At 44.9% G+C, this 22,168-nt stretch overlaps 1 protein-coding gene across 2 annotated transcripts in view; it reads right to left on the bottom strand.

The window, feature by feature from the left end:
- Positions 1-21,445, bottom strand: part of Dnah8 (dynein axonemal heavy chain 8) — a 240,644-nt gene extending 219,199 nt beyond the window's left edge. Inside the window, exons 1-5 of one of the 2 annotated variants that reach the window (XM_041634704.1) lie at positions 21,423-21,445; positions 5,982-6,513; positions 5,615-5,749; positions 1,910-1,994; positions 593-744 (exon numbers count right to left, since the gene is read on the bottom strand). In XM_041634704.1, the coding sequence (XP_041490638.1) occupies positions 593-744; positions 1,910-1,994; positions 5,615-5,749; positions 5,982-6,482 (873 nt within the window). In that variant the 5' untranslated portion in view covers positions 6,483-6,513; positions 21,423-21,445. Of the gene's footprint in view, positions 1-592; positions 745-1,909; positions 1,995-5,614; positions 5,750-5,981; positions 6,514-21,422 lie in introns of those variants that run through there. The other variant, XM_041634705.1, reaches the window with a different exon arrangement.
- Between the last annotated feature and the right edge of the window lie 723 nt (positions 21,446-22,168).

Here is a 22,168-nt window from a genome sequence, read left to right as displayed (position 1 = left end):
GGATTTGGAAGAGGAAGGGAAATAAACCCTTTCTTCCCCAAACTGCTTTGGGCCAGTATTTTATTTGCAGCAACAGGAAGCAAGTTAGAACAGTAGTGCATGCCTGCAAATCCAGCCCTTGAGAAGTGAGTGGAGGTGGAAGGGGAGGGTTAGGGGTTCAAGGACACTGAATATATATGTATATGTATATGTATGTGTATGTGTATGTGTATGTGTGTATGTATGTATATATGTATACATGTATGTATATATGTATATATGTATACACACATATACACACACATATACACACATATATATACACACATATATATACACACATACATACATATACATACATACATACATACACATAGGCCAGCCTGGGCTGTACAAAACCCTGTCTTAAAAACATAAACTTTCAAATCTTTTCAAAACATAAACTTTTAAAGGCAGTATCTATAGTACAACTCAGCTCTAGTAAAGCCAGCACCTTAGTTTCTTTGAGTATACAAACACACCATTTCCTTGGAACCCAATCCAGTCTTCCACACAGAAACGGAGATAAAGGGACTGGGGAAACACAACAACTTGCCGGTGTTTTAAAGCATACCTCATAAATGGTCTTAGAGTTGATGGCAAACTCATTACGACAGCGAACAAAAAATATGCACAGTCCTTTCAGCTTTTCTGGAGCCGCGTTGTCCACATATATTCTCATCATTTTTGAGCCTTTGGGTACGCCAGTGATTGTTCGGCCACATTCTGAAAACAAACGCCAAGAACTGAACGTACAGCCACAGAACTGAGCCGGCTTGGTAAGTGATTGTGTAATGGGCAGGCAGTCTCTCCTAATTGGTAAGTTGTAGGCCAATGCAAGGACCTGTCTCAAAGCAGGCAGACAGTATTCCCGAGGATGCCACCAGAGGTTGTCCTCTGGCCCCAGTACCCCATTCAGCACCTGAATACATACCAACACACGTGGACACACACAGGCTATTTTTTTTAAAAGCAGTCAGAGAGGGAAAGGACAACCCAAGTACCTAGTTATTGAAACAAAGGCATAGCAACCTGGTTGCATGCTAATTACCTTAGGAGTAATACAGGAAAGCCAGATGTGCATTTAATAGCTGCAACAGCCAGAAGACATTGAGCCAGAGCCACAAGGGGCAGCTGCTGGGCTCCAAAGAGGCATCGTGACTACTTCAAGTCATCTGAAAACATATGGACAAAATGGTCCACCTGTTCCAGGAAACTGCAATTAAATTCTAATGGAAAAGTGTATTTCCCAGTAGAGGTTGGAACGTCTCTGGTATCTCTCCCCAAATCATGACAGCAAGGTCTCAAATGATTGCTTCTGAAAATGGAATTTTTTAATTACGTTTATTTTGTGTTGGCACACATATGTGTTGGAGCATGCATGTGGAGGTCAGAGGACAACCTGTAGGAGCTGCTTCTCCCTTCGACCATGTGGGTCCTAGATTGAAGTCCAGTCACCAGGCTTAGTGGCTGGTGCCTTTACCTGATGAGCCATCTTGATGACCCTGGAGTAGTCTTAAGTAATGTTTTTAAAGATTTCTTTTACTTCACTGTGTTTTTGCCAACACGTATGCCTGTGTACCACACGCATGCAATGCCACGGGAAGTCAGAAGAGGGAATCAAATCCCCTGGAACTGGAATTACAGATGGTTGGGAGCCACCATGTAGGTGCTGGGAAATGAAGCCAGGTCCCCTTGAAAGAGCTGCAAGTGCTTTTAATAGCTGAGACACATCTCCAACCCCTCAAACACTTTTTTTTTTAAACATGGGATTCTGGCCAAGTTTTTGCTGTAAAAGTGGAAATCTTCTAAGCTTAAGAGGAAAAATTAGGCCATACTTTAACATTAGCCAGCTCACTTGGAGCCCAGGGCCCTCAGAAAACATCCTTACCAAGACCTGGAACCTCTCCTTCCTGATATAAAAATTTCAGTGTCTTACATCCGCCTTTCTCAAAAAAATGGCTGAATGGATCCAGCTGTTAAATGAAAGAAAAAAATGAGGATCAATAAAATGATACTGGCTTTCCGGGGAAATAACTCAAGTAGTGCTGCTTCGAGTACCTTAGTTCATCCCTGCCCCTTTTCAGGCTGAGAAAATAAGAAAGACCTTCCTGAAAGGCCTGGTGGCATAGGTTTGTGATCCCCGTGACTCGGGAAGCTGAGGCAGAAGGATCACAGGTTCAAGGTCTGCCTGGGATACTGAATGAGTTCATGGCCAGCCCAGGTAACTTAGAGAGATCCTCTCTTCAAAATAAAAAGTAAAAAGGAAAGCTGGTGGGGGCAGGGTGGGAATAGATAGATCAGAAAGCAGGAACATGTGAAAAAAGGCAGACACTCCACTAACTTAACTCCACTAGAGACGGCAGGGAGGACAGGTAAATTTCATTGCTTGGAGTCCTAGTTGGCTTTCCATTGCTGTTGAGAAATACCATGACCAAAAGCAATTTGGGGAGATTAAAATAAATGGTTCCATCTTACAGGTTACAGCCCGTCCTCGAGGGAAGCAAGGCAGGAACACGGAGGAAGGACCTGAAGAAGAGACTGCTTGCTGGCTTGCTTCCTCTGGTGTGTTCAGCTACCTTTCTTCTTTAGTCCTGGCCCACCTGCCCAGGGATGGCACCGCCCACAGTGGACTGGCCCTCTGACACTATCAAGCCATCAAGAAAAGTCCCATCCCCAGATGTGCTCACAGGCCAATCAGATTGAGGCGATTCCTCAACGGAGATTTCTCTTCCCAGGTATGTCTAGGTTTGTATCAAGTCGACAAAGCCCGAACAGCACACGTGGACTGTTGGTTGATTGGTTGGCTGGGAGGATGACTGGGGAATGTATGCACATGCACATGGGAAGGTGTGTGTGTGTGTGTGTGTGTGTGTGTGTGTGTGTGTGTAGACCAAAGGTAAACCTAGAGTATCATTCCTCTGGATCTACCTCATTTTTGTTTTTGTTTTTGCTTGAGACAGGCTGACCTGGATCTCGCTACATACGGCTCCCCTGGCTGTCCAGTCAGCTACAGAGATCTGCCTGTTTCCATTCCACTAGGCCTGGCATTTTACACAGGTTCTCAAGAGTAAACACAGGTATTTTTACTAGCAGAGCCAGTGTTTTACTGAACCAACTGAGCAATCTCCCCAGCCACCACCAGCCTGCTTTCTAAAGAGGTAATATCTCACAGTTGGGCATGGTGACACACACCTATAATCACCTGTAATCATTCTCAGGAGGCTGAAGCCAGGCTAGGCTATGTATGGAGTTCTTGGCCAGTCTGGAATATGCAGGAAAGCCTGAGACTTGAGAAAGTGAGAGACATGGGGAAGGAAGAGAGAAAGGAAAGGAAGGAGGAAGGCAGGGATGGACAGTCTTTCCATATTGCCCAGGCTGGCCCCTAACTCCGGGATTTAAATGATCCCACTGAGATGGGTTGGTTCTACATTAATGATCTACACATAAAGCTTTTCCTAGCCACTTACTTGGCCCAGCCTTAAAAGATGTCGTAAGACAGGTTAAGCCCAAGTGGAGGTAAACACAAGGAACTATTAAAAAAGCCAAGTTGGGGCTGGGAGCTGGAGAGATGGCTCAGCAGTTAAGAGCACTGGCTGCTCTTCCAGAGGTCCTGAGTTTAGTTCCCAGCACCTACATGGTGGCTCACAACCATCTATGAGATCTGGTGCCCTCTTCTGGCTTGCAGGCATGCATGCAGGCAGAACACTGTATACATAATAAATAAATAAATGAATAAATAAATAAATAAATCTAAAAAAGAACAGAAAACCCTCTACTAATGGTTTTGCTTGAGAAATTATTTAAGTAAGCAATAGTCCTTTCAGCAATTATAACTCGACCCATATTGTAACCAAACTAATATTTAAAAAAAAAAAACAAACAAGTATCGTCATGAGACTCTTCCACACTTATGAGCATGAAGCTTGTATTCAACTTCTGAAGGGTCAGTGTGATCTCTCAGAAAGCAGAAGGTGAAAGAGGCCACACAGGCAGACGTGCGTCGACATCCTAAGTGAAATAACAAGCTAGCACGCTTGCCTCTCCCTTCCTCTGCTTCCATATGGAAGTCTCTCTTGGAGGAGAGTTTTTCTCTCCGCTTACAGCTCAGAAGATGGGGTACCACAAAGCCGGACTCCTCAGGGCCATGGATTTCAAACTTTGTGTGGATGGGGCAGTCACATGAAGAGGTACATGGGCGTACGTGCAGCTGTGTGTGTAGGCGTCAATGCACACATGTGGGGGTGTTTACACAGGCCAGAGGGGGAGCTCGGAGGTTCCTCAGGTGCTGTCCACCTATTTTGTTTAAGAAGGGGTCTCTTGCTGTTCTGAAAGTCACCAGGTGGGCAGGGCCAGTCGGCCAATGAGACCCAAGGGACTCACTTGTCTCTGTTTCCCTAGCTGAGATTACAAGGACGTGCCATTGAGCCAGGCTGCTTGGTAGGTTGGTTGTGGTGGTAGTGGTGGTCATCTTGTTTTTATTTTTTCAACACGGGTTCTGGGGGTCAACCTGAAGTCCTCTTACATGTTAATATCACGCTAGCGTGATAGCAGAGAGAAAGCAGGAAGTACCTGCTCTGGCTTGATGCTTCCTTCAACATCCGTGTTTCCTATTTCCTGGGTCCTAAGCAAAGTGTGACTTCATCCGTGGAGGCCTGGAAGGTAGTACTACCCATACAACCCCAAATGGTGAGATATATTCCGGGAAGGCCAAATGGAAGGTGAGGCGCCTTGAATGAGACCTGGCCACAGCCTGAGGACTTTGAACATTTGGTCCCCAGGTGATGGTGCTCTCTGGGGAGGTTATGGAACCTTTCGGAGGTGCAGCCTTGCTGAAGGAAGTACGTCAGCGGGGAGCAGGTCTGGGGCTTTATAGCTTGACCCTACTTCCTGTTCTGTTTGCTTCCAGTATGTGGAGAAAAACATGACCAGCCAGCTTCCTGTCACCTCCCTGCTTGCCACCATTATGGGCTCTGTCCCTTTTGGAGCAGCAAAACCAAAATAAACCTTCTCTAAGTTGTGTTTTAACACGGCAACAGAAAAGTAATAACAGAGGGTTTGCACGCACAAGCTTCCTCCTCCACTCCCGCGCTAGCATGATAGCCAATGGGAAAGTCTTCTGGCAACAGGGCCCGCAAGCCCAAAAATCCAGCCGGCGGTCATGAAGGCAGGCTCTCCGACCCTGCTGTCCAGTCCCACTCACTCATATCGCCCCTTTGTCCCTGAATGCCACGTGCAGGCCCCAAGGGCTGTGGCTGCACCTCCTGCAGAGATGAGAGGATTCCAGTACAGAGGGAGCCAAAATGGCCCAGCAATTTTCAGGCGGGAAAACAAGGTGGCTTGCCCATCTGGTTTCCTCTGTAAACAAGTTCAGGAACCGTGGCTGGGACATGAGACCAACAGAGCAATCCTGTTTCTGAAAACCACGCCCAGTTTCCATCCAGTTGTTCATGACGGCGCCTCTTGTTTAATGCACACATCCCCTGCACGGAGAGTGATGGAGGAACACACCCAAGCTCCTGCACACCCCCACACAAGTACACAGCCCCAAATAAGGGGGAAAACAAAAACAAATGATGGCAAGACTTCTGCTTACCGATGGGCAATCCAAAATCAGTTCTTCCACGGTTACCATGTCCAGCCCAAGCCTCTCTGCTAGAATTTCAAATATGTATTTGTATGAGGGATCAATTCTCATTTTCCGGGTTTCCCTTGCTTCTCTGAATCTTGCCTAAAAGAAGCGAAAACATGTATAAAAAATGTTAAGTATGAAGAAAATGTAGCGCTCAGTAGGCAAAGCCAGGTGGATGTCTATGAGTTCGAGGCTAGCCTGTTCTACAAACAGCCAGGGCTGTTACACAGAGAAACCCTGTCTTGAAAAACCAAAGAAAGAAAGAAAAATGTATTTTCAAACCATGGAAAATCTCAGAGCTTTCCCACCACAAGCCCTATCAGCAGCAAACCTGTCTCTCTTTGAGGGTCTCCTGGAGGTTAGGAATGCCACTCATACTTCGGCGGTACTTGGAGGAGCGCCGGGAAGACTGAGAAAGAGTAAGCCCATCCGACAGCACTGACTGCACAGGCCTCGGGGCGAGCCTCGGTCGGACCCTGCTCTGGCTGGACCCTGCATCGTCGGTCAGCGTTAGCTCCTCGTCGGAAGGAATCAGACTCCTGTAGTCAGTCACTGAAGGACCAGTGCCCAGTACAGAGGGGGGCGTGGTGTCTGTGCCTGGGGTGGGCGGGGCCTCTCCTTCAGGAGCCGGCTGCGAATCCTCTTCCGGAGGGGGTGGGGCCACACCCTCCTCGGAGGGCGGGGCTTGCTCCTCGGGAGGAGGCGGGGCAGTGTCGTCCTCAGAGGGAGGAGGCGGGGCTTCCTCTTCCATCGGAGGAGGAGGAGGAGAAGGAGGAGGAGGAGCCTCTTCGCTTTCAGGAGGTGGTGCTTCGCCACCTTCTTCAGCGTCCATCTTTCAATGTGGAGATCTTCAACGTTAAAACCTAGAATTACAAAGTATTTTCACTGAGATTTGTGCAGATAACTTGACCATTAGGTGTTTTGATTTCTCCAAGTGATGGCTAATCTTGGTTGTCAATTTGATACCCTTTGGGTGGGAAGATGGAACCTCAACTGAGGAATTGCCCACATCAGATCAGCCTGTAGGCCCGTCTGTAGAATATTTTCCTAGGTGTTAATTGATAGTGGAGGGCCCCTGCCCACCGTAGGTGTTACCATCCCTAGGCTGGCGGGCCTGGGCTGGGAGCCTGGGTCGATAGTTCACCAGAAGGTTGGGAGCACGCAGGAGAGCAAGTTGGTAAGCAGCTTTGGCTTAGGGTCCTCACCATGCTTTTGCTTGAATTCCTACCCTGACTTCCCTCAGTGGTGAACTGTGACCTGAAAACATAAAATAAACCCTTTCCTCTCCAAGTTCCTTTTGATCATGGTGCTTATCAAACAGAGAGTAAACTTAGACACCTCCCTTAAAGCTTGACAGATAACAATAACAACAACAACAACAGCAAAATCATCCACTTCTTTAGCACGAACCAGCTAAGGTTACAGGCCTAGGGAGGGGATTGTTTTTAGTGACAGCTAAGGTCACTGTTTTTTCAAGGTTAAGTGCTCACTTGATTTTGCTATGGTGTTAGGAAACTGACATCTTTGGGATAGTATAAAAAAAATGCCATTATGAATTCTGTTGCTTTGTATAATGATTTTTAAAATAACCAAGTAAAATAAATAAATAAATTATAAGCCAGGGATGGTGGCACAAGATTGTAATCTGGGAGGTAGAGGCAGGTGGGTTAAGAGTTCAGGGTTACCCTTAGCTACATAGTGAGTATGACACCAGCCTGAACTATATGAGACCCCATCACAAATATAAATATATCAGTAGGGACTGGGGGTGTGGCTCAGTGGTTACAGAGCTTTCTGTGAATAACAGAAAAGCTGGAGTTTGGGTTCCCAGGATGTTACGGTCAGGGGACTGAATCTCTGGCTCAGCGGTTGTCTGTGCATACAGCTCCTGCCCAGGACCTAAATTCAGCTCCCACCATTCACACCGAGTAGTTTACAACCGCCTGTCATTCAGGGAATTCAGTGCTCTCTCCGGGCCTCCTTCAGCTCCCGCACTCACAAGCTCGTACACACAGACACATAATTAAACACGAAATAATTTAAAATAAAATAACCAGGGGCTGGAGAGATGATTGGCGTTTAAAAGCACTGGCTGCTCTCCCATAGGATAAAGGGTTCAATGCCTAGCACCCATGTGGTGATACACACTGCCTGCAGTTCAAGTCTCAGGGGATCTGAGAGACTTCTCCTCAGCACCAGACATGTGCACAGTGCACAGACATACATGTAGGCAAAACATTCACACGCAAAAATAAAACACAATCTTAAACCAAACAAAAGTTGCTATGACTGTTAAGGCATTTGGTCTAGTATGATGGCACACATCTATAATCCTAGCATTCAACAGGCTGAGGCAGTAAGATGGTAAATTCAAAGCCAGACTGGGCTTCATAGACTCTATTTCAGGAGTCCCAAAAGAAAAACAAAACAGCACAAGCAAGAACCCGGGCACCAGGAATGGTGACCTACACTTTAATCCTGGCACTGGGGCCACAGAGGCAGGCGGATGTATCTCTCTGAGTTCCAGGCCAGTCTGATCTATATAACAAGTTTTAGGACAGTCAGGGCTCTAGAGAGAGACCCTGTTCACAAACTGAACAAATAAAAAAGAGCTCTCAGGCTGTGGATGTAGCTGTAGGCCATTTCCCTTGCAGGCATGAGACCCTCGGATCAACCCCCAATCCCACAAGAGAAGAAGAGGGGAGAAGAGGAAGATTGTCATTCTCCAGGCCAGGCACAGTAACACACACTCCTAATCCCAGCACTCACAAGGCTGAGGCAAAAGGGTTGCTACAAGTTGGAGACCAGCTTGTTCCACATAGTGTGTATCTCAGGGCTAGATAGCGAAATTTTGTCAGAGAGAGAGCAAAAGAGGAAAGAGGAGAAAGAGAAAGATGAGAGAGAAAAGGACCATTATTCTCAAATTAGCTGGTTTCTTTTAATTAGCCACTATTATTTACACTGTTAAAGAAAGCTAAAACTGAATCATCATACTACATTAAGAAATCAGTATGAAATAAATCTCAATGAATTTTCCATCTCAAAATGGATCCTGGTTTTTTAAGTGGAAGCACACAATAAATTTTCAGAATACATTATTACCCAACGCAGTTTATTCCCTGGCAATTTTAGATAATTGAATTGAGATCTGTGTGCTTTAAGAGCTGGGCAAAGGGAGACTTGCAAGCACGCTAGTCTCAGCCTCCTGTTTTAGCGACAATAAACGTTCAGAGCTGTCTTGGGTCTTCCTAATTACTTAGAGAGACCATAGTGATCTTTCTTTTTCAATTAATTAATTTTACTCTAGATTTTTTTTTCTGGCTTTTTCAAGACAGGGTTTCTCTGTGTAGCCCTGGCTGTCCTGGAACAAGTTCTGTAGACCAGGCTGGCCTCGAACTCAGAGATCTGACTGCCTCTGCCTGAGTGTTGGGATTAAAGATGTGAGCCACCACCATCCAACTTTATTTTGTTACTTTTATGTATCTGAGTGTTTTGCCCTGATTACATGCTTGTTCATCACTGTGTGAGTCCCTGGTGTCTGAAGATATCAGATGAGAGCTTCAGAACCCCAGGACTGGAGTTGTAGGTGGCTGTGAGCAGTCACATGAGTGCTGGGAATCAAATCCCAGTCCTCTTCAAGAGGAGTCCATGTGCTTAACCACTATGTCTACTCACATGTCACTTATAACTCTAGTCCCAGGGGATCCAAAACTGCCTTCTAGAGTCCACTAGCACCTCCTATAGACTCTCTCTCACACACACACATACACACACACACATAAATAAACACACATACTAAACAGATAAGTATTTTTAAACTGTCTTGAAACTTTTAGTAAGTTGTATAACTGAAAAGGAAAAAGCAATCTCAGCAAATAGAAATTAATTTACTATCCATATGAATCATATATTGGTGTTAATATATATGTATATATATGTGTGTGAACAAAAACAAGGAAGAAGAAAAATACCTTGGAAACAATTACAATTTTCCTTAATAAAGGACTTGTTACATAATTATGCTCCCTTTCTCCTCTCAATAAAATTTTAATACAGACATCAATGACAAGAGGAATGAGACAAAGATACACAAAGGTATGGAAAGGTCTTTAGACACATTGCTGTAAGGCTGAAGAAATGTCTTAGAGATCAAGAACACTCCTGATTGTACAGAAGACCCAAGTACAATTCTGAGTACCCGTATCATGTGGCTCACAACTGTCTGTAGCTCCAGTTCCAAATCCAAAGAAGCCCTGATGCCTCTGGGCTCCATGGACACCTATACTCAGGTGCACATAGCCACCCAGACACAGCTATGAGTACAGTAGACCTTAAAAACAAAAGATACATTGCTACATTTTTTAAAAGAACCTGGTGAACACCTGTAATCCCAGTAAATGGAAAACAGAGGCAGGAAGGCTGTGGATTGAAACTTGGGCCACACGGGGAAATCCTGTCCCAAGCAAACAAATAAGTAAATATAAACAAACAAACATGAAAACCAAGCTATAGCGCATTGCACAATGATACAACTGTACAAAAACCTTAAAAGTATTCATATGTGGGTGCAGCATTTTACCGATTCTAAGAGGAATGCTTTAAGAAGAGTTAATTAACCCAGGCATGTTGTTTGTAACTAAATCTCAGCCATTCAGTTTTACCAAGAAAGACTCGAGAGCCAGATGCTGCGGTGAAAGCCTGCTAGCTCAGAGAGGCAGAGAAAGCACCAAGCTGACCTTCCCTCTCTGTTCACATCTCTGAAAAAAAGCTCCCTCTCTCTTCCACCATTTCAAACAAACAAAAGAAACCTCAAACTGAATGTTCCTCCCTTCTACTTCCTGTGCATCTCTCTATCCATCACCCTGACTCCCTCTTGGTTTCTATGTCTTTTTTTCTTGTTCCCTTCTGGTCAACTAGTTGCTTGCTCTGCCTCTTGACCTATGGCTGACTTTATTTAATCCTGTTTACAATAAACAGAAAACTCTTGGATTAAAGGTGTGTGCTAGGATTGAGCCACATCACAACTAGAAACAGGTTTTTCCAGTAAATAACACAATCTCAGGCTTCACAGTGTGATCAAATATCCTGAAACACAGACATTAACTAGCTCAAACTTGTAATCTCAACATTCAGGGGGCTAAAAGATGAGTATTGTCACAAGTATGAGGCCAGCCTGGTCTGCATAGTGAATGTATGAATGAGACCCTGTCTTATAAACAAGTAAGTAAGTAAATAAATAAATAAAATAAGAAATGCTTTATTAAACAATAGGAAGTAACAAGGCTCCACAATTTGGTGGAGGCGCTAGCTGCACACTTGTGTGTTGCATGCATAGTTAGCTACATCCCACTGCCTCTTCTGGTTCCCATTCCTATAGCCCCACCTCTGAATGCACTACTTCTTTCCTGATTTTTGTGAGTTCTCTGCGTGTCGGGTTGCTGCAGCTACTGTACAAAGTGAAGAAACAACTGCCCAAAGGTTTGGCTGAGAGGGAAGGTTTTATTGTAGATATGAGGGAGAGCACAGCCAGAGGCTAGAGCAAGGAAAGAAAGTGTAGCAGACTGAACATGGCCAGGAGGAGGAGAGAGCCAAAGAGGAAGACAAAAGAGAGGAGGACCTAGACAGAGGAGGCCCAGCGGGTGCTACGAGGGTACATAGCTAAAATGGCAGGGTTATATAGGGATGAGAAACTGAGGGAAGGGAAGCCCAAGAGATGGAGAAATTTAGGGTAGGGGTGGGGTGAGAAGAGTCGGAATGCCAGCATGAACTCTGTAAAGGTATTTGTGATGCTGGGAAAGCCTGGAAGCTGGCCTGCACTTTGGTGTGCTAATAGGTACCAGTTAGCCATTTGTCCCAGTTTCTTTTGGACCTGACCACTACATCTAAAATCAAGGAGTCCCTCTGAAGCAAAAAGCACAAACCGGCAAGACAGACTGTTAGATACAGCCAAGGTTGGTGAATGTCAATAGAAAGTGATTGGAGAGATGGTTCAGCAGTTATGTGCGCTGGATCCTCCTCCAGATGACCTGGATCAATTCCCAGCCCTCACATGGTGGGTTGCTACCACCTGTAACTCCAGTTTGAGAGGATCTGAAGCCCTCCTCTGGCCTCTGTGGGTACCCAGCATGCATATAGTGCACAGATACACATATAGACAAAACACCAACACTCAGCAGGTAAAAATGTTTTCCAATGAAGATGAGATGTACGTGGATCTGTAGGGCCAGAGAGAGGGGTGTGTTCTATGCAGAAGGTGAATTCTGCGGGGGACACATGCAGGGAAGCCAGAAAAGCCACAGTTAGCTCAGCAGCCTTCGTGAATTCTGTGATGAAAAGTTAGGACTGCGGGAGAATAGGATTAAGTTCAGGAATAGAAAACAAGCCTGGAAGGGGAGATGGCTGTATGTGTGTGCCCGGAACAGGTGCACATATGTGCATATGCCTGAGGATGCGGGAAGAGGGTGCTGAGCCATCTCCACGCTCCTACACACCAGAGCTGGAGTTATAGGCTCCTGATGTGGGTGCTGGGAACAGAACTCAAGTCCTCGCAAAAGCTGCAAGTACTCTTAGTTACTGAGGCATCTCTATGGCCTCTGGTTTTTGTTCTCTGAGTCCCTTCCTTCCTCTGTCCCTCCCCCTCTGCCTTCCTTCCATCTTTTCTTCCTCACTCCTTCCTTCTCTTATTTTTCCTTCCACGTCCCTCCTTGCCCTTTCCTTCATCTTCTCCCCGCAACCGTTTACTGCCAGGTGCTTCACTCCTAACCCCTAACTGTAATTTTTAAAAAAGGAACAGGCCAGGATGTAGTCAGATGCACATCGAGGACGGATTGACAGGTAGCAGCGACTCCACCGGGAGTGGGCAGGAATCCCACACCTCCCAGGTGGTAGACGCCACACCGCCACTCCAAGCTTTGCGTCTACCACTCACTCGCCTTCCTGCAAACTGGTGGCTGGCAGTCTCCAACCTTAGACCGGCAAAGCGGCTCCCCAGCGCGGCAGCTCTCATAGAGCTGCGCTCAGACTCCGCTGCTACCCAGGCTCAGCCGTTAAGAGTACAAGGGAAGTTAGATGAAGGCCCCTCGCGCTGGCTCATGCAAGATGCGGCTCCCCGCGGGGTGCCGCGCTGTAGGGTGCAGCAAGGCAAGGGCCTGCCCATCATATAACTCACCCATGCAGTCCGAGAAGTGACTCCACGCTTAGGGGGCTCTGAGCACAAAGGGGCATGAACCTGGAGATGGCAATTGAGAGGTTGGGGACCCTGACCCCTTATACTCGTTTTATCAAACACGGTGAGAATTCCGTGTCCATGTGCCAGTAACTTGAGCGCGTTCTAAGGAAACCTTTGAGGGGAGCAGCATAGGACTATAACTACGTAAATTGCTAGCAATGTTTTCGAAGAATTTTACTTTTCCTGAAATTGCTTACTGTTCCATTTGAGGAACTGAATTACTTCGCCGCGTTAGTTTGCTCTGTGACTGATTGGCGATAGGCTGGGAAGACTGAAGAAAACCGATGTGATGGAGGTGTGGAGTTTGAGACCCCTAGGACAAAGACCACAGACTTAATCCAATTTTAATTAAGGATTTATTGTTTGTTGCTAGCAGGACAACGTCCTTAAAGCCGAATCTCAGGTATGTCGTGTAGGAAGGGTACAAGGAAGATTTTTGTTTGTTTCTCTGTGTAGCCTTCCTGCTCACCCCCTCCCCCACTTCCCTGTTCACCCCCCCCCCCCTTTACCCATGCCAGGATTAAAGGCCTGGACCACCACCGCACCTGGCTATGGGAAAGGATTTTTTTTTAAAAGATTTATTTATTTATTATGTATACAACATTCTGCCTTGATGTATGCCCGCACGCCAGAGGAGGGCGCCAGATCTCAGTACAGATGGTTGTGAGCCACCACGTGGTTGCTGGGAATTGAATTCATGACCTCTGGAAGAGCAGCCAGTGCTCTTAACCTCTGAGCCATCTCTCCAGCCCAGGGAAAGGATTTTTAAAGGCGAAACCTCAAGAGGACCTTCAATATCCACGCAAACAAGAAAAATGCTGGTCTGTTCGGCCAAACTAAGTGGTTGAGGCAACCCAAAAGAATCTTTGGGTGTCTTCGTAAGCAAGTTACAGAAGCCACCAAAAAAAAAAAAAAAATCCAAATAAACAAACAAAAACAGAGACACACACAAGGCATACACGAGCATACACGAGACCTCAAAGCCCACTTCCACAGTGACACACTTCCTCCCAGTTTGTCATTTCCTCTTCATAACCAAGCCGATGCCTATGACTGAACATTTCTGGCTGAGGGTCGGGGCTGTTCACCTTCCAGGCAGAAATTGGAATCTAGAACGAACAGTCATTAAGTACTTGAAGGTAGATAGAGGCTTACCACAAAATGGAGTCAGCTTGATGGGATTTCCAGTCACTTAGTGAACAAGCCTCCGGCCGAGTCTGTGAGGCACTGTCTGGGTAATTAAGTTAACTGAGGCGGGAGAGTCACTGTACTCGTAGGAGACACTATTCCGTGGGCTCAGGTCCTGGACTGAAGAACACGAGACCTGAGCTGATCATAAGCATTCGTGTCCACTTCCCACCTTCTGACACAACGTGACCAGATGGTTTGTGTCCGCTTCCCACCTTCTGACACAACGTGACCAGATGGTTGAATCTTCTTCCCACCTTCTGACACAACGTGACCAGATGGTTTGTGTCCACTTCCCACCTTCTGACACGATGTGACCAGATGGTTCAAGCTTCTTCCCACCTTCTGACACAATGTAACCAGATGGTTCAAGCTTCTTCCCACCTTCTGACACAATGTGACCAGATGGTTCAAGCTTCTTCCCACCTTCTGACACAATGTAACCAGATGGTTCAAGCCTCTTCCGCAATCACATGTCTGATGTGACCCCTGGGATTGCAAGCCAAAATAAACCCTTCCTGTCTTAGGTTGCTTTTGTCAAATAATTTTGCTTGGTGACTAAGATAGCTTTATTTTAATGTCATTTACGTCATGGTTCTGGCCCCTCCCCCTTCGTAGGAGCATCATCTAGAAGCATCATCTAGAGCTTTTCTAGCACATCCCAGGAAGAATCATCTTAAAGGAGAGACCCAGTCCGCTGGGATTTGTAAAGGAGAAAGTCACCTTATCCGTGACTATGCTATCGCCATCCATCTCATAAGTATTTATATAAAAATATTCTTCGAGTCCGCAACAGAGGACCACTGTGCAGTCGTTCCCCTTTGGGACACTCTGCTTCTATCTCTTTGTGGCGCTTGCTTTGCTTTGCTAAATAAACTGCTTCTGTGATCTCTCTTGACTGAATTCTTTCCTCTGAGATAACAAGAGCCAAGAGAACTGTTGTAATAGATACATCAGTTTAATTAAGCCAGAGGGCATGGGCCGGAAGAGCTGCCAGGCAGCAAGAGAGAGGATGAGGCTTAGTGATGGAGGAAGGTCATTGGCTAATAAAGGCACTGCCCTGGCCCATTTTATTGGTTAGAGGATAGGTGGGAGGAGTAAACAGAACAAAATGCTGGGAGGAAGAGGAAGTGAGGTCAGAGACTCCACAGCTCTCTCGGGAGCAGACGCCTCAGAGAGAGACGCCATGCCCCGCTCCTGGGATGAAGCTCCGACCCAGGATGGACTAGGCTAGAATCTCCCCGGTAAGCACACCTTGGGGTGCCATACACAGATGATTAGAAATGGGTTAAATTAATATGTGAGAATTAGCCTAGAAGAGAATGGGCCAAGCAGTGATTAAAAGAATACAGTGTCTGTGTAATTATTTTGGGGCATAAGCTAGCCGAGCAGGCGGCCGGGGTGCTGGGAACGCAGCCCTGCCGCCCCAATTACTACAGCTTAGGGCGAGGCTGTATTTCCACAGCAATACAAATAAGGTCCCAGTAAGCACTGCAAGATGAAAGCCGTGCTCACTTCCCAGGGGACGGAGACCAACTCATTTACTGTTCTTTATACAAGATGCTGAGCAGGTCATCTAGATTCCTAAACTGCCCACCTGCTTCTGATCCATAGTGTCCACTGAGGCCTTTGGTAGCAGAGAAGCTGGTGAGATCATGTGCTCCAATCTGTCATTGACTGAATTCTGAGTCAGAAGCACCTCTCTCCTGTTGGAGTTTCCTTATCCTTTTTTGGCATGGATTAAGCTTCTGAGTGAGGTTTGGCTCCTTGCCATCCTTCTATGTCATACCTATGTCTTTATATTCTGACCCAGTTATGAAGCAAATTACAAAATAGAATATTCTACAGAGTTGTAAATACACCCTAACCAGTAGTTACTCCTTTGAAAATACATTGTGAAGAAATAATACTAGGGGCTGGATAGGTGGCTCAGCTGTTAAGAGTGAGAGGGCAGGGGATGGAGTTCAGATCCCATCTTCAGATTAGGGGTTTTATATAACTCCAGCTCTGGAGGATCTAAAGCCCTCTCTGGCCTCCAGAGGCACCTGCTCATGCCTACATATAGACAGATGCAAATGTATAATTAATAAAAGAGAAATAATGCTAAACAGAGGCAGAGCTTTTATTTGGAAGATACATGTTGCTCTATTATGTTTGTAGGCCCCAGGATTCAAACAATAGCTTCATTAGGTTTGGCAGGAAACTCAGTTCATGGAAGACTGCCAATGAGAGCACTCCTGGGATGCCCAAGGCACAGGAAAACTGCGAGTAAACAGAACTCTCCTGAGGCGTAAGAGAGTAAACACCATGTAGCATGTGATAGTACGTCACACACGCACACACTGGATAGACTACAAAGGGACAAATGGGCTGAGTATCAACATTTACCTCTCTCTCTCTCTCTCTCTCTCTCTCTCTCTCTCTGCTTCCCAACTAAATCCATGATGTGACCAGCTGCCTCAAACTTCCTCCATTATGACACATGTATATGATAAGACATTGAATGCCCCAGACCTTAGAATTCAATGTTTTAGAACATACAAAGGGGTATATACAGAAAACATGTAGCCCAATAGTACATGGAAATGACCTAACCAACGTTTGCCATTTTCAGCAGCTGTTTAGTAGCATATACTAATATAGCAAACAAAAGTACTGAACTGGTAACCAGAAAACCCAAAATTCAGTACTGGAATTGTTCTACTTAGCTATAATTAACTAGTTGACTAACCCCAACTGTGAAATCATGCTACTCCCGTGTGTACTCATTTGAAAAACAAAATGTTCTAACTTGATTCGCATTTCAAAACCCTAGAACTTCGTGATGAGTTTGGCTTCAAGCTTCACCAAGTAGGCAAACTATTATGTTGCTGACAAAAATAAAAGTCCAAACAAATTACTCAAAATGCTTAGATGTCACAGGGTAAAATGCATCAAAACTACCAATGTTATCAGTATCTGTTATTGGTATGGGAGGTCCTTCTTTCTATGTGTTGCTTTTATTGGTTAATGAATAAAGAACTGCTTTGAGCCTATGGCAGGGAAGAACAGAACTAGGTGGGGAGAGCTAGGCTGTATGCTGGGAGAAAGAAGGGAGGAGTCAGAGAGAAGCCATGGACAGATATGCTAAAACTTTGCTGGTAGGCCACGACCTCGTGGTGATGCACAAATTAATGGAGATGGGTTAAATTAATATGTAAGAGATTAACCAATAAGAAGCTAGAGCTAATGGGCCAAGCCGCTATTTAATTAATACAGTTTCTGTGTGGTTATTTCAGGTTTAAGCTAGCTGGGCAGCTGGGATAATAATTTAAGTAACCAAACATTTTGGTAAAATATATGTATTTTTTTTTTTTTGTTTCCAAGCTTTTGGAGCCTGTCCTGGAACTAGCTCTTGTAGACCAGGCTGGCCTCGAACTCACAGAGATCCGCCTGCCTCTGTCTCCCGAATGCTGGGATTAAAGGCATGCGCACCACTGCCCGGTTTGTGATTATTTTTTTGAAGATTTATTTTCACCAGGTGATGGTGGCTCATGCCTTTGATCTCAGCACTCGGGAGGCAGAGTCAGGTGGATCTCTGTGAGTTCAAGGCCATCCAGGGCTACATAGAAAAAAATATAAAAGTAAAGTAACAGATACATGTCCCTGAGAATGGGTTGAATGTGTCCCCTGAAGAATGTGATGTTATCTGGCAATAGAGTCTTGACAGACATGGTTAAGTGTTGTGGAATAATCTTTTTGTACACTGTGAAGATGTGTTTCTGCCAGGGCATCTTCTGATTGGTTTACTAAAGAGCAGGGGAATCAGGTGTCCAAGGTCTTCCTCAGCTATAACAAGTTCCAGACCAGTCTGGTATACATGACACCTTATCTCAAAAATGAGGGGGTGCGGGGAGCTCTTTGGAAGTTACTGGAATTCATAGTTTTGTAAATAGGGACCGTCTCTAAATTGCTCCTCCCCCGTAATCCCTGTATGTCCTCTGCTTGTACATGTATTACTTATGTTTTCAGGTTTTTAAAGGTGCCATACAATATTAACCCATATAGAGAGAAAAATGAATAATACAATAACTATTCATCTGCCTAATGTGTACCTTAAACTGAAGCACAGGTGACTCTTAACTTCCCTGGAGATCTCCCACTCTTGTCTTTCTCGTCCTCCTCTTAGAGCGAAGGGAGCAGGCAAAAGCACCTTGTCCTAAGCGCTGCCATTTTAACTTCAGACTCCATTTTAACAGTAGGGCAAAACAAAAGTTCAGGTTCTCAAGCCTTAGGGGAACTGGGAACCTTCCAATGGCTGACTAACCTCCTCCTTCGACAACAGAAATGATCTGTTATTGCCCCTTAGTTCTCTAGAACGTTATGGCTGTTTCTAACAACAGAAAGAACAAATGAATCTGATTGGCTGGCTGAAAGGCTTCCATTCTATGCTGGTTGACAATGAGGGAACACTTAAGGAAAGCCTCTACTCCCTAGATCCTGCTGGGGGGAAAATGTAACTGTAACCTGACAGCTGTGTTTATGGTTTTGCGCTTATAAAACCCCCGCGTCTGTCCCTGCTCTGGGCTGCCAGGAAAAGCAAGGCTCCTGAGCCCTTGTCGTGCAGCCCTGATTGATTGTAACCCTGCTTATGTGGTGATTTAATAAAGACTTTGAACCCATAGTGTCGTCTCTCTCCTTCCTCGTGGTGCACAACGGACACGGGTATAACATCTTAACTCTCTTTGTAGACCAGGCTGGCCTCAAACTCACAGAGATCCTCCTGCTTCTGCCTCCCGAATGCTGGCATTAAAGGTGTGTGCCACCACCACTCTTCAAGATCCTGTCCTTGATTTGAACTTGCTTATTCCCAGGAACTTCCAGAATCCATAACTAGATTGTGTTTGACTATAAATAATACAGTCTTGTTTTGCATATTTTAAACCTTTTAAAAATCATATTGTATTATATGTGTTTTTCTATCAATTACACTAATGTTGTAGACTATTATTTTAAGGTATGCTATATTTGTTTATGCAGTGGAACATTAGTTTTAATGATGCAAAAATGTGTTGCATTCTTTTCTGTTACTTTTGTTAACTCTGTGAAGCTGTCTTACCTTGCCTGTCTAAAATACCTGATTGGTCTAATAAAAAGCTGAATGACCAGTAGCTAGGCAGGAGAAAGGATAGGTGGGACTATCTATCATAGTCATAGAGGCAGAGATAATAAAAAGGAGGAGAAATCTGGGAAGACAGACAGAGGAGCAAGAAAAGAAGGGTCTCACACACAGATACGAAATAAGAAGGAAAGAAAAGATATACAGAAATAGAGAAAGGTAAAAGCCCAGAGGCAAAAGGTATATGGGATAATTTTAAGTTAAAGAAAGCTAGCTAGAAATAAGCCAAGCTAAGGCTGGACATTTATAAGTAATAATAAACCTCTGTGTGATTTATTTGGGAACTGGGTGGCAAGTCCCCCAAAGTGAAAAGACCCAAAAGAGTAAAACAATCAACAACACACTAATATTACTTCGTGTGTGTGTGTGTGTGTGCGTGTGTGTGTGTGTGTGTGTGGTGTTTCGTATGTGTGTGGTATGTTTGTGTGTTTCATATGTTTGTTAGTGTGGGTGTCAGCACATTTGCCTGCAGATGGAAAGGCAGCGATGGATGTCCGGTGTCTCTCCTCGGTCCTCTCCACCTTTTATGTTTTTTTGAAAAGGTGTATCTCACTAAACCTGAAACTCATAGATTTGCCTAGGCTGGCCAACCAACAAGCTCAGGAATCTGCCTGTCTCTCTAAGGGGATAAGCACATGTCACGGAACCCAGCTTTTTTACATAGATTCTGGGGATCCAAATGCAGGTCCTCAGGCCAACTGAGACTGCCTCGGCTCATTTATTACATTTGTGAGGTTTATCCACTTTGGAATATGTCTTTCTGGGTAATTTTGTTTCACCTATATATCATATTCCAGTCTATGAAAATGATAACCTGGGCTGGAGAGATGGCTCAGGGGTTAAGAGCATTGCCTGCTCTTTTAAAGGACCTGAGTTAGCCAGGCGGTGGTGGCACACGCCTTTAATCCCAGCACTCGGGAGGCAGAGGCAGGTGGATCTCTGTGAGTCTGAGACCAGCCTGGTCTACAGAGCTAGTTCCAGGACAGGCTCCAAAGCCACAGAGAAACCCTGTCTCGAAAAACCAAAAAAAAAAAAGGTCCTGAGTTCAAGTCCCAGCAACCACATGGTGGCTCACAACCATCCATAATGAGGTCTGGTGCCCTGTTCTGGCCTTCAGGCATACACACAGACAGAATATTGTATACATAATAAATAAATATTTTAAAAAAGAAAAGAAAATGATAACCTATCTAGTTTCTGTTGTTGAAGAAGTAATTCTTGTCATTTTCCCTCATCCCAACCATGTTTCATCTTCTTGTCACATAGAGTATGATAATCTTTGTCTAGGATCAATATTTACTAGCGCATCCTGGGGTGTGCTACCTTCAACTTCACTAAATGCTGACGTATAGTCTTCCCACAGGTTTCTAGCAATTTAGGTTTCTACCAGCCAATGCCTGTTAACTCCAGTGTTCCACCTTCCACAGTCGACCAGCACTGACGGCCTTTTAACTTTAAAAAGTTAGCCTGAGGGTATGGAAAGGGACGGAGGCAATTTCCACACACTGTGTTCCCTATTTCTTTGTGCTACTTTTTATCATTTTGTATTTTCTCACTGGTTTGTAAGAATTTCGACATATTCTGCATACAGGACCTATGCTGGCCTTAGGTGTGTATGGCCCATACCTTCTTCACCAAACATCAGGTTGTCTTCGTCCCTTTCCAAGTGTTTCTTTCTTTACATTTTGTAAGATTAGAGATATCAGTTCCTGTCAGTGTTTCTCTCCATAGTATTGTTCATGTGGCAGAAAGAGAGAGAGAGAGAGAGAGAGAGAGAGAGAAAGGCTAAGACAAGACTCACCAAGAATTAAAGTTGCCTTTAAAAAAAAAAAAACTTTTCTCTTTTTTTTTTTTTTTTTTTTTTGGTTTTTCGAGACAGGGTTTCTCTGTGGTTTTGGAGCCTGTCCTGGAACTAGCTCTTGTAGACCAGGCTGGTCTCGAACTCACAGAGATCCGCCTGCCTCTGCCTCCCGAGTGCTGGGATTAAAGGTGTGCGCCACCAAGCCAAGCAACAAAAACATTTTTAAGGGTCTCCTGAAGCCCAGGTTGACCTTGAACTCACTATGCAGGCCACACTGGCCTTGAACTCCTGACCCTCCTATAGTTACTGGGATTGTTTCTGTGAATCAGCACACCTGACCAATCACACAGTTTAAAAGGTAATTTGAGCTGTGACATCCCATTTCTTCTGTACATACCCATACCCTGTGTGTAGAAGTGTGTCGTTAAAATCTCATCCAAATTCAGGTGCTTTGTCTGTCTGTCTGCATAGTCAAACCATGACTTACATCTCCTTCAATTCTCAACAAATTCCAAATTCTTTGTTGTTGTTGTTGTTTTTCAAGACAAGGTTTGAAAGCCTTGTAGCTTTGGAGCCTGTCCTGGAACTAGCTCTTGTAGACTGGGCTGGCTTCGAACTCACACAGATCCGCCTGCCTCTGCCTCCCTAGTGCTGGGATTCAAAGAGTGCACCTCTACTGCCAGGCTAAATTTCAAATTTTATAAAGAGGCTCTGTGAAGATCAGTCACTAACCCAAGCTCCTGGGGCCAATAGTGGAAACAATGTTTAACTGTAGTTCCTCTTTAAAAAATAAAATAAAATAAACGGAATTGTTTTCAATTATCCTTGCCGATCCAACTGAGAGAATAAACTTCAAACTCTTGTACAATTAAAAAAAAAAAAGACTAATACCCAGTTCAAACTCTCATTATTCTAAAAACAGTAACTTCCACCAGGCTGCAATTTTATACGACGTTGCCACCCTGAGGGATGGGTGGTTATTCAATTTTTGCAATTAAATACAAACAAAATCAGGTCACTGATTAACATCCAGGGCGCGGATGGAGTGTCACAAGAAATTTTTAAAGACTTGCCGCCATTGCCGGCAAGGGCATCTTGGGAATTGTAGTTTCGCCATACTAAACTTGGGTCACTGGGATCCAA

Source organism: Microtus oregoni, unplaced genomic scaffold, assembly GCF_018167655.1.
Source record: "Microtus oregoni isolate MIOR12 unplaced genomic scaffold, Mior012 000046F_ref0000063, whole genome shotgun sequence".
Taxonomy (NCBI): domain Eukaryota; kingdom Metazoa; phylum Chordata; class Mammalia; order Rodentia; family Cricetidae; genus Microtus; species Microtus oregoni.
Note: the sequence above shows the minus strand (reverse complement) of the source record. Positions and strands in the feature narration are given on the sequence as shown.